The sequence below is a fragment of the Parasteatoda tepidariorum genome, chromosome X1 (genome assembly GCF_043381705.1).
Source record: "Parasteatoda tepidariorum isolate YZ-2023 chromosome X1, CAS_Ptep_4.0, whole genome shotgun sequence".
Lineage (NCBI taxonomy): Eukaryota > Metazoa > Arthropoda > Arachnida > Araneae > Theridiidae > Parasteatoda > Parasteatoda tepidariorum.
Genome location: NC_092214.1, coordinates 73,272,833 through 73,285,437, shown reverse-complemented (window position 1 = coordinate 73,285,437; position 12,605 = coordinate 73,272,833). Strand labels below are relative to the sequence as shown.

At 27.3% G+C, this 12,605-nt stretch overlaps 2 protein-coding genes across 6 annotated transcripts in view; one reads left to right on the top strand and one right to left on the bottom strand.

The window, feature by feature from the left end:
* LOC107440073 (WD repeat domain 81) overlaps positions 1 to 6,721 on the bottom strand; it is a 107,548-nt gene extending 100,827 nt beyond the window's left edge. For 2 of the 3 annotated variants that reach the window (XM_016052860.3, XM_043048186.2), the window contains exon 1: positions 6,501 to 6,721. In XM_016052860.3, the coding sequence (XP_015908346.2) occupies positions 6,501 to 6,587 (87 nt within the window). In that variant the 5' untranslated portion in view covers positions 6,588 to 6,721. The remainder of the gene's footprint in view (positions 1 to 6,500) is intronic. The other variant, XM_071187794.1, reaches the window with a different exon arrangement.
* A 5,200-nt stretch (positions 6,722 to 11,921) lies between these two features.
* LOC107440075 (atos homolog protein A) overlaps positions 11,922 to 12,605 on the top strand; it is a 53,924-nt gene continuing 53,240 nt past the window's right edge. For 2 of the 3 annotated variants that reach the window (XR_001583595.3, XM_016052861.3), the window contains exon 1: positions 11,922 to 12,079. Coding sequence is in view for 1 of the 3 variants with exons in the window: in XM_016052861.3 (XP_015908347.1) it covers positions 12,061 to 12,079 (19 nt within the window). In the remaining 2 variants the exon portion in view is untranslated. The remainder of the gene's footprint in view (positions 12,080 to 12,605) is intronic. The other variant, XM_071187962.1, reaches the window with a different exon arrangement.

Below are 12,605 nucleotides of genomic sequence, written 5' to 3'. Positions count from 1 at the left end.
TTTGACTTTTGATAAATATTATCCTCTATAAAGGGATAAACGTGTAGGGAATTGTATATAAAATATTTATTAACTAAAAACCAAAAATAATCTTACTATCTAATCTTGCAAACTAATCTTACTAAGAATATATTGAACTATCTTAAGATTAATGATTAAAATCACAACTCAATCGAAGAACATACATTAATTTTGGATAAAAGCTAGAAAAGAATGACAACATCTTTACGCAAAAACAGGTTTTATAGCCATTTTTTTAAACAATTTGTCTGAAACTAGATTTTCAGTTAAGAGTGTTATTAACACAAAGCACCGAAATTGACTTTATCTTGTGCATGCTTTATGAGTTGCTATAACAAGTTTGGCAGCTAGGAATGACATGTTAGTCAGCAGCAAACAACAACAGCAATAACATTAAATTCAGTTTTTTTTATTTTTTGAAAGTTTATTATTTCCTTTCAATTAATTTCATTTTTACTTCTAATCTTTCGCGATTACACACGGTTATATAATTTGGTTTCACTGCTTTGTTATTTAAGTAGCAAAATTAATATAGGGTGATCCGGGGTAATTCACTATCACTCTGTTTCTGGGGTAAATAATGATCACCTAAGTTTTATTTAAAAAAATAATATCTTTTTTAAATTTGAGACATGGACAAGAATGCTTGTTCACTTTACTAAAGTATAACTACATTTGCTTAAAAATAGTTTTTTATTTAATCTAACAAAATAAGTATCTTTTAAATTGCTTTCTGCATTTTCCCTTTCAAAGATGGGTTTCAAAATGTGCACTTTTTTGCAAGGATCCCCCTCCTTCTCTTAATAATAAATATTTTGAGTTACTTTCTTTTTCTTTGATATAAAAATAGTGTATGCTTTTGCTTAATTATTTCACATCTACTGTAAACATTATAATTGATTATAGGAAACTATATCAAATGTTGCCCCCTACAGATGGGGTAATTATTAACCACTGGGGTAATTCCGGATCATTGTCATTTCTTCTTATAAATAGTGTAAAAAATAGCTAATAAATAGTCAATTGTCTTTTCTTAAATAACAGTTCATATTTATTAAGTGGAACAACTATAAAATATATTTTGACTATAATCACAAAATTTGTTCTTAACTGTATACAAGAAAAATGTGTCCTGATATGCACCATTTCTAGCTTGACTTACCTTGCTTCTATCTTAAATTTATGTGTGTACATTGTTAGAATAATTTTTAAGTTGATAAATTAACCTAATATAAATATGGTGAGAAATTATAAGCTTAAAAAGGATACTAAGCTTCTAGAAAGCAAAAATAGTGAATTTCTTTTAATGATTGAAAATGAAAATTTCAGTGTGAGAGCTGCTGCCAGAGATGAAGTGTTAATCTTTATTACTGATTTTAAATAAACAGTTTTATTAGCTGCTTAAACATATCTTTTTGGTTAATTTGTTTGATCTTAATGTCTTATTTGTTAATTACCATTGTATAATTATTTTTAAACAGCCCATTTACTATAAAAACTGGTGATCAGAAATTACCCTAGAAATGATCAGGATTTACCCCAGAATTGATCAAGAGAAGGGGTAATTCCTGATGACTAAAAATTTAAAATCTTTTAAATTCTAATTAGATTTTCAAACAAAAGAAGGCAGCATAAGACTCATCTCATATAGCCTCAAACTTCCATAAAATATTAAAATTCTATCTTGAACAGTTTTTTTCACAAAATCGATGTTCGCATTTTCTGATCAGGAATTACCCCAGGTCACCCTGTGTGCTAAAATAAATAGAAACTTTATTTAGATTTAAACTGGTTTAGGCCTAAAACATTTTTGGTTTTAATGGGATGTTAATGATTAAAAGCAAACTGCTAAAAATATTCCTCAAGTGCCAAATTACTAATCCTACTGGTCTGTGTTAAAACACTGAAATATTTTACCTGTCTTTCAAGTAAATAGGGTTGAGAAACATTGATTTAGAGTATTTGATATAAAAGAAATTTTTTCCCAAATTGAATACTATAAAATTAGTCCGATTAGAATAACATATGTGAAAATGCACTTAAACAATAATAAATCGAAACAAATTCATTTTGAATAAAGAGCTTATACAGTGAAATCATTAAAAGAATGTGGAATATCTGGCTGGGAGGAAGCAAGATCTATTGCTAGAGACAGGAGGCGTTGGAGGGATATGCTAGAGGCCTTAAGTGCCCAAAGGCACGTAGAGGATAAGTAAGTATACAGTGAAATCTCTTGGGAGCGACCACTCTCTGTTCCATAGCAAAATGGTCGGATGAAGATGAATTCGATGATGTAGCACCAACTGAAACTACTATTGCCCCAACAAGCTTTTTCTGACAATTCTTCTCGAGAAAAAGTTAAATGAAATATTTTATTGTAAAAATAAAATCAAATTCTCATAATCTTATAATATATAGTTAAGAAATTTAGTTTTTTTTTACTTTGCAGAAAGACAGAGAGAGATGTAGAAACAAATATAAACTAAAAAATAATTTACCTAAATTATGAAGTTTTCTACTTCTTTTTATCAGAACTTTTTTGGTCACTTACGTTGAAAAGAAAATACTAGAGTAATGGTGTCAAAGTGGTTTTTTTTAAACATTAAATTACTTAGTTATTGTGTCTTTCAAAATATATCAATTGCTCAAAATAATAAACTGCTAGAAATTTGCAGTGTTTTTAGAAAAAAGAAATAACAGTAATTTAAAAATATATTATTAGCTTTTCTACAAGACTGAAAGATTACTAAATACAATTAATTATAATTATATTTTTAAACATAAAATAAATAGGTAAACATTATTTTTTTAAAATTAGATCATAGGCTTCTATGCCTTTCAAAATGGTTTTAATATTTATAACAATAGGATCCAGGAGAAGAATCTGCTTTGATGGGTAGCGAAACTATTCTTTGAAATTTGAACCTTATTCTGCATTTGTAGTTCGACAGCTGTAAATCATAATTCACGTTGTCTTGCTGTTTATGAATGCCTCGCTATTTTCACCTTTTCAAAGCTTGTTATTACTTAGGTATTGCACTTGAAGCTGCAACGACCCATTTTTTCATTAATCGTTAACACCTGGTCTAAGAACACGAATGTTTACTAGTGGAGAATGCGTTGTTGTCGAAACTCTTAAAATAGTTAAATCTCTATGACTTTATTTATTTTTAATTTTAAATGTTATCTTCCTACGAAGGAGATTCTTTGCTGGAGGATAATCGGTATTTAACTGTAATTTCTCATAAACTTATTCTTTCCTTCATAATGAATGTTCTATATTCAGCTGTCAGACCACCCAGATATATTACAAGTTACTCATTTATTTCTGTAGAAGATAAGCGTTATCAGCGTAGCTTCTAAAGGCTATTATTATATGAAAAATAACATGTCATATTGTAGATTTTCTCCATTCCTATGTGAAGTTGGGATTGATATCTTTGACATCAAAATTATGGTGTGGTAGTGTAAGAAATTTCTTCGATATTCCTCTTTTCTTTCAAAGAAATTTCTTGTCACCACACCCACGTATACTGCACCATATGTTGATAAACAAATGCCGATTTCCGACTCTTCAGTAAAATGCAGAACAATTTAGTCGCATACTTAAAAAGAAATAATTACAAGTAAAACAAGACAGAAAGATAAATCTTAGTCTAGAAGGCAGAGCTGAAATAGGAAGTAATTGTGTTCGCTAGCATACGTAAAGAATAGCTGTCTGGCTGATTGATGATGGGATTTTAAACTTTATTTCTTGTCTAAACTTGCAAATTTTTTTATTCTTTTAAATGTTATATTTCTACCATTTTTTTTTCTTTTTAAAGTTAGGAGTACCTTTCTTTTTTCTCTTACTTTATGCATTACACTTTTTCCTTGTACTTCAGGTTCGATAAAACATCGATTATCGACACTTTTTGGTCGATCCAGAAAACCGGGAAATTCAGATATCCGGGATAGCGATGGTCCCGAGCATCCCGGATAATTGGTTCTCTACTGTATTNTATATATATATATATATATATATATATATATATATATATATATATATATATATATATATATATATATATATATATATATATATATATATATATATATATATATATATATATATATATATATATATATATATATATATATATATATATATATATATATATATATATATATATATATATATATATTTGCTTAACTTTGGAGATATTTTTATATAGTTAAACACTTATTTTGTTTGCATGTAAGCCACTTTTTTAATTTCAGATAATTTTTCCATGATTAGATTTTTATTAAATTACACATAAACTTACTTTTGCCTAATGATTAGCAAGTATTTATTAAAATTTAAATGCAGTTTTACTGCTTTTATTACCCATATTTATTGCATTTTAATTTTTATTTTTAATGACAATATTTTAAAAATTTGTGAGAAAAATGATCAAAAATGAAGACAACACGTGGAAAAATTACAGCAAAAATGGATGCTTCAGAAAACAAGATAGATTATTCATCGAAAAAATATTGAACAACAGATTTTAATAAATATAAAAATTGCAGCTAAAAGAATTTTTCTGAAATACTATAAAAGTATTCTGACAATACTTTTATTTTATTCAATAAAATGTTTTTATTTCTATAAATTAAAATAAAGAAAGCATTAATTTACTTTCTTCAAATAAAAATTTTGTTTTTTGGTCATTTTCCTCTTTCCATATCAGACAAACAAGTAAAAACTTTTTAAGCGAGAAAATTTTTCAAGCAAATATACATAACAAAATAGGCGTTTCACAGTAAATACATTATTTAAAAGAAAAAATAGTAATTTTCAGTTATAAATTAAAATACATATTGAAATTTGAATCTTTTACTCTCCGATAACACCTCTGAGTTGACATCGGGAGTCACCACATTAAAACTTAAAATTTTTATATCTCATTAATTTGAAGCCACAATAAATTCATTAATTTCAGAAGCTGCATAGAAATATTGCACTATGAAATTTATATGACTTAATCTTTGCTCAAACTACATATAATCAGAGAGCATTAAAAAGCCAACTTGGAATGCAAAAACTAAAATATTTTTATATAAATTACGGAAAGACCTATACAAAATTTGGCATCTACTTTGAATCGTTTACTTTCAAATAATTAAAAATTAGTTAAACGATTTAGAATATTTGCAAGACCCCTATAACAAATAAATTTGATTAGTATTATTTCCTCATAATTTTCAGATTTCCAAATTTTTTCCCACTCACCAAACTGAAATTCACATAAAAATATAGTTTTTAGATAAATGTTGAAAAAAAAATTTTCTTTTTGATTTTTTAAAATTTATATAGAAATATTGTAATTAAAATATTATTGTTGTACAAGTTTACAGAATCTTTTATGTTGCAACGCTAGAAGGAATATTATTTACAAATGAAAATTTCACTGAAATGAATTTATTGTAGGCTAATGTGAAAAATATTTTTTTATACTTTGGTGTGAAATGAATAGTTTCTGGGGATAAAATTTTTAATATTTTCAGAGCTTTATTAAATAATAAGAAAAGTTTATCTTATTTCAAATCGCAAAATTATATAAAATAAGACACACATTTAGGTTGAATGAATTTTTTTAATTATATCACCAGATTAATTTCTCCTTAATGACTGATGTTAATTTTAAATGTTGGTTTCTAAGAAATTAAAAGTTTATGTTTCAATCAATTAAGTTATTGAATTATATTAGTTTTTATTTTACAACGAAAAAAAGGATTTTATTTGTGCGAGAATATCATTTTCAATTTAAATGCTTCATTTAAAATTTTTATAACTGGATTGCATAGAATTACATACTTAATTTTCTATAAAAATAATAAAATTTTTAAAAAAAATGAAAGCATTTATTAACATTTTATAAATCTTGCTATGTTAGCGATATTCTTGCTTCAAATAATGTCTTTCTTCCCTTTGAGAACCTATTTTGGGGATATTTCCCCAGGTGAATAAGAAGAAGATCAGTCATTCCGGAAAGCTGGGGGTAGGAACTTTTTGCTACTTCTTTTCCAACTTCGGGCGTTTGCGGTATTCTGGGCATGTTGTAGTTTAGGTCGCTCGGTATTTAAAGATATTTAACTATAGATTTACTCAGAGCTATAAGCATGACAAATCATGGTCATATGCTGAAAAATGATGGAAAACTATAAATACCTTGATTTTGGGTATTTAGCCACGGCAGGGATAATACCTGGGTAAATAAAGATTAATAACTACCTTTTCCGCTGGGTATTTACCGAATTCGCATCTATAAATCATTTTCATAAATTTTTAAATTATTTTATTACGTTTATAAAATCAAAGCGTTTCAAAACCACAACAATTTTTTCTGATAACTACAAAAATAGGAAATAATTTTAATTAAATAAAAATTCTTGCATAAAATAGTTCTAAGACCAATTTGAACAATTATTTAGTGGGTGGAAATAAAACTAACCAAGCATATAGCTTCATCGAAAGCATACTGCTTAATGTTCTTTAAAGGAATTCCCAAGATGCGATGGATTTCTTCAATGAGGTCCATTCTTCATAGTCTTTTAAAATTTGAAAATTTTAATCTCATTTCTCGAAGCTTATTGAAAGAAACAAAAATTTAAATTTTCTGTCAAATTTGTGTTCTGTTTGTTTTGATTAGGACGCTTTCCCCCTTCTATTTCTGTTACATGAGTTCTTTAATCGTAAATTATCTGGTCAGCCTGGACTTCCGGCGACACAATTGTTTAACCTCAAGGAGCATTTTCACTGTATAAGAAAAATCGCGAATCAAAGATGTGAAGCATCTGAGCTGAGTAAATGATTCGTGAACTTTTTGCGGGAACGGCTAAACCACTTGCGTATAGAGAAGCACTAAGAAAGGCAGAGAAAATATGCATTAAAAGTTTTCCCAGCTTTCGAAGACATGCCATCACAGTTTGGACCTTCTGCAGAGGGAGTGTCTCTCCCATTTCGGGTTATTTCCATCATAGGTTTCCGTGCCTTTCTCAGCGATACCAAAATAAGGTGGTATGGAGTGAGACCTCGCTGAGCTAAAGATAAACGAAGCTGGAAGATTAAAGAAAATGACATAAATTATTACTTTTTATTTTTAATAATAAAAATATAGTACCTAAAATATATTCTTTTTTGTACTTAAATTGTAATTTATTTTTTGTTTGAAGAGTTGTTGCTGTTGTAGTTAATTTACGTCGCACTAGAGCTGCACAATGGGCTAATGGTGACGGTCTAGGAAACATCCCTGAGGATGATCCGAAGACAGGCCATCACAATTTTGATCATCTGCAGAGGGGATGGCACCCCTGCTTCGGTAGCTCAACGAGCTGCACGTGAAGTCAAGCACTTTACGGTAGAACAGTTTAACGAGGACCAATACCGCACACCCTGGGTCCCTACGCAGACTGATCCAAGTGGTCACCCACCCGTACACTAAGCTCCTGGAAACATTGGAATTCCAAGTAATTAGTTTATTTATATTAAAATTAAAATCATTTCTTTTATCATATAAAATCAACAAAGCAGATATTTTCTTCTTTTATAATACCCAAATCCAAAAAATTGAAATTAATATTATCATCATGATTACGAAGCAAGATTAATTCCTCGGGGTAAATATCATTTAATAAAATAGTATAATCTTGAAAATTAAAGATAAGTTATCAATATATCTAAAAACAAATTTAATACTAAGAGTATAATTTTTTTTCATAATGAAGAGATGAATAATTAGATCCTTGTGGTATTCCATCAATTTGAAGAAACATATCCCTTCCATTAATAAAGATAATTATTAAAAAGACGAAAATTAATCAGAATTTCCCAATAATCAGAATCGCAACAAGGGATATTTTTAAAATCATAGTAATAATTCAAAAGGGAATCTTTTAGTTTAGAGAGGGGAATGCTATAGAAAAGATCCTACAAATCAATAGAATTAATTTTATCATGTTTAATGAATTCTAAAATCGGTTGATTATTAGTGATAATCCAAGAGAAACCATCTTTTGAAATATTGTTAATAATTTTATTTAAGTAGTTATAGAAAATGGTGCCAGGTTTAGTTAGATAAGTATTAGATCCACATGTGATAGTTCTAAATTTTACAGGAATTTTATGAAATTTAGGACAGATAATTAAGTAAGGAAATTGTATATTGCTAATTTTAATTTTAAATCTCTTATATAAGGCTAAAATTTCTCAAATGACAAAATTATTATTGACATTACTAAGTTTAAAATTTTTACTATTTTTTAATTCCATATTTAAAACTTCTAAAATTATTTATAGTCATCTTCTTTAAATTATCCAGTATAATATTACCTTGCGCACATCCATTTTCGGGCCCATCCTTGGTAACTAACAAATCAAATGCACTTCAGTAATGCAGTAAGAATGCACTTTAAAACAAAACTCCTCTAGTTACGCTCAATTTGCGCTTTTGTTTTCACACTTTGCAATCTGGCAATCTTGTTACGAAAATATTTTAAATCATTCTTGAATAATTTCCCGTTCATGTAAGTTCATTTGAATTCACTGCTCGCTTTATAGATTATGTTTTATTCTGTTTTTTCTTTATATTTTATTTTCTTTTTTTACGTGTTATTTTTACTCATTGTGTTCTATTTTATTTATTTGTTGCAATTTTTGTAAAAATGCTTTGAGTGTTCCTCACACTATTGTGATGATATATTTTGCTTTAGCTATATTGATACAATATTAGAAAGCACTCTTTTTTGCGGATATAATCGTGTGGGCAGATGAAAAGATTATATCTTTTATTTTCCGGATTTTTTAAAAAAAATTTATCCTTTTCNTATTATTCATTGGCATGTTTTTAGCCTTGAAGTCCCAAAATAGAATTTCTACCCTTATCCTTTACCAAAGATATTTTATGAAAACGAATGAAGTTTTAATGTTTTTATTAATACAAAAGTATTTATAATTTTTGTATTGCATATATATATATATATTTATATATATAAACTCACATGCCTCAATTCCATTCAATATTCGCTAAAAAAAGTTATGAAGAATCATTGTAATCCAATGAAACCATTAAAGCAAAACTTAATGTAATTGATCAATGTTAGTCAATGATTGTGTTATGCTCGGATAGTGATAATTTTCAATTTTCGTAAAGATAATCGATTTTTAAACCGCCCATGTGGTATTTTTCTGTTAGCCCTTCCAAAAGTAGAACTGACTTGTTAACGGCATTATGGCTTTTTTTCTTTAATGTCTTTTAATTTTTTGGAAATAAATATAAGAAAGAAATAAATCTATAAAAGAAAAAGATATACACAATGTTTTATTCTGAATAACTTTTGATCTTAAAATTGAAAAATTCTGAACTAAGATGCAATATTCCTAACATAACGAAAGATATTCTATATAACAGTGAAAATGATAATTTAAGTTTCAAAACCGCACACAAACATGACAAATACGATAAATTTGGAACCGTTTTTAAGAATTTCAGTACTATTTTAACATGTTTTATTTCGCTTTTAGAACAAATTATTGCAAACCAAAAATTCTCCGCATTTATTAATAAAATTCATTCATTTGAGGATGAAATCTTATAAAAAAATTATAGATAAACAAATTAAATAAATAAATAAAAATTAATAACAATTTTTTCTTATTTTTAATATTTTTTCAATTTAAATTAAGCGATAATATCTTATGTGGCAAAGATACCATTTTAATAATTTCCATCTTAGTATTTGACCATTAAAAATTACATATTTTATAAATTCTGAAATATACGCTTTACAATGAAAACTGTTAAAAATACTTTACCATAAACTTATTTTAGAGTAAATAGGTGCAAACAGTATTTGATTCCCACTTTCGGGAAATCCTCAAAATTGAAAAATAAGATTTAGAGGTTCGCATTTTTAATTTGTTTTCTAATTAAACCAAAACTTATCAGCTATTCCCACATAAAGAAGGATCTTAAAAATATAAATCCGTCGAATACTGGCCCATTTAAACATATTTATTTAACATTTCTGAATATAATATAAATTAAAAGAAAACGCATTCTAATTTATTTATTTATTACTTGTGCTTGAAAAAAAAATCTTGATTCTAAATTATAAAAATAAGTTTCTATCAATATTATACTTATGTAAACAATCGGCGGAATTTAAAAAAAAAGAAGAAAGATAAATAAAATGCTTTAATTAATATGTTCTCCTTTAGAATTGTAACTATAATGTTATGCACTAGATTTATCATAATTTGTTTCCCAATCGTATGAAATACTTTAATTGATATGTTCTCCTTTAGAATTTTAAATTATAATGTTATGAGTTAGATTTATCAATATTTGTTTCCCAATTGTATAATAAAACTAATAAAAATGTAAAAAATGCATAAATGTAAATACGAAATCATTAACATTCCTGCTTAAAATGATAACATTAGAGAATGTTTTTTTAAAATTTATTTTCTTTTCTTTTCTGTTGCATGAGATTTTTCAACGAATCTTAGATATTTCCGCGATATTACTTTTATATAAATTCCCCACTTCTTTGCTGCGTAGGAAGTCGTAGGAAAGAGGTGATAATGCATTTCAGTTAATGATGTGATACGTTAATATCATTTTTATCTTGTCTTAAGTGTTATTTTTAAAGGAGCAGACAAGCATATATGTATGTGTATAAATTAAACTGAAAATATCATTTTGAAAAAAATCTAAAGCTTTCGGAACAAAACTAATTTCAGATTTGAAATCCTCACACCCGAATTAAGCAAGATCAAGTAATTGTATAAATACAGCAAAAAGAATTTGTTTCCTAGTGTATTCAAAAATGTCTATAATGAATTTTCCGTAAGAATTTAGTTTTAAATTTAAAGAAGTAGAGGAATTTAAGCTTTTTTAAATTTCTATAATAATTCTTCCTTTTTATAGAATTCAATTATTTTTATAAAATGTAGTTCGTTTTATAATTCATAAATTTAATTTAAGATGGTTTTAATGGTTTTCGAAGAAAAAAATATTTCTGCTTATAAATTGTCATTTTATTTCCTCTAAAGTTTTATTTCTCACAAGTGTGCCTAAAAAATACCAAGATGTTTAAGAACCGTTCAAAAAGTACGTACATCCCGAAGGGGGAGGAGGGGATTTGCTATTTTGTACGGTTTTGTACGATGGGGAAAGGGGGAGGTATTATACAAAGTACGTATATTATAAGCATACACCAAATTTAAATTTGACTTTTTCCTACACATGTAAATACACATATGTTTGTTCTTGTATTTTTTTTCCCACGGCGACTACTTGTTAGAATGAGTAAATCAGTTCTCAAATAAAGTTGTCCCGCAAAATAAAAAATTAGGGGGGAGTAGAGTAATAAAATGTACGAACTCTAAGGGGGGGGGGTAAGACCTTATNTAAGATTTCGGTAATGTACGAAGGGGGGAGGGGGTCAAAATTTCTCCATTTCTGTGTACATACTTTCTGAACAATAGGTTATAGTTTTATAAAGCATTATAGATATATTAGAAAATTGATATTAATTTCAAATTAAGTTATTTGCAAGTTATAACTTTTAATTTGAGTTATGATCAATAAATCACTCTTGCTATACGAATTATTAGTAATTCATTCCCTTTCAATAAATTATGGTTATAACTGACGAGCTTCATTGTTTTTGTTTTAAGTTGTTATTTAATTATCTCTTACTTAAGAATTAATGAAAGAAAAGAAAAAAAAAAGTTCATATATCAGCTGACTTGGTATATGTAGAAAAACTTTAGTTGGAGAAATTATGAAGACGGGGCGCTGATGTCATGTGGTAGATGACGTAAGAGACTTGATCAGCTGGTCAGGTCTTGTAAACGTTCGTACCTGTCAGTTGAGTAGTAGTAGTGAAAGGAGAACATGCTCTGTCAGATATTATTTATTAATTCCGTGTTTTTTTAGTGTTCTGTTGTTGGTTTAATTGCTATCTGTATTTTTATAATTCCTAGAAAGTTTTGAAATCGCAATCAGAATGAGACACAGTTCTCCTAGTAAGTAGTTTTTTTTTTCTTTCCAGATACACCCAAAAACAAGTAAACTTAAATTGAAGACTATGTTATTTATGCAATTTAATAGGACACGAACTTTATTTTATAAGAAAAAATCAGAAACTTTTTTTTAAAGTTTATTTTATATTTTTATTTGTTTTTCGAGTATTTAAACTTATTGGACTTGAGAGTTTAAACTTATTAATGCAACAAGATTGAAAGTTTTGAACTTTGCAATTAGCTGATTGCGTAAGCAATTAATCAAACATACGAACTGTTATGCTCAATAAGAATATTACGATTGCATTATAAATCATTAGAATTTGGCGCAGCAAGTCACTTCCGGCACTTGTCCCGTGAAACTTTATATTTAAATAGATATCAACTCCAGATAAACAAAGCATTTTTTAAGCTGTGGAAAAATATTAAATGTTATATCTATAAAGGGTTAAATTTTTACTATACAAATTTAATACTCTTAAAAAAATCTCCCTCAGGGTCTATTGCAGAAAAAAAAAACTCCTAAGGT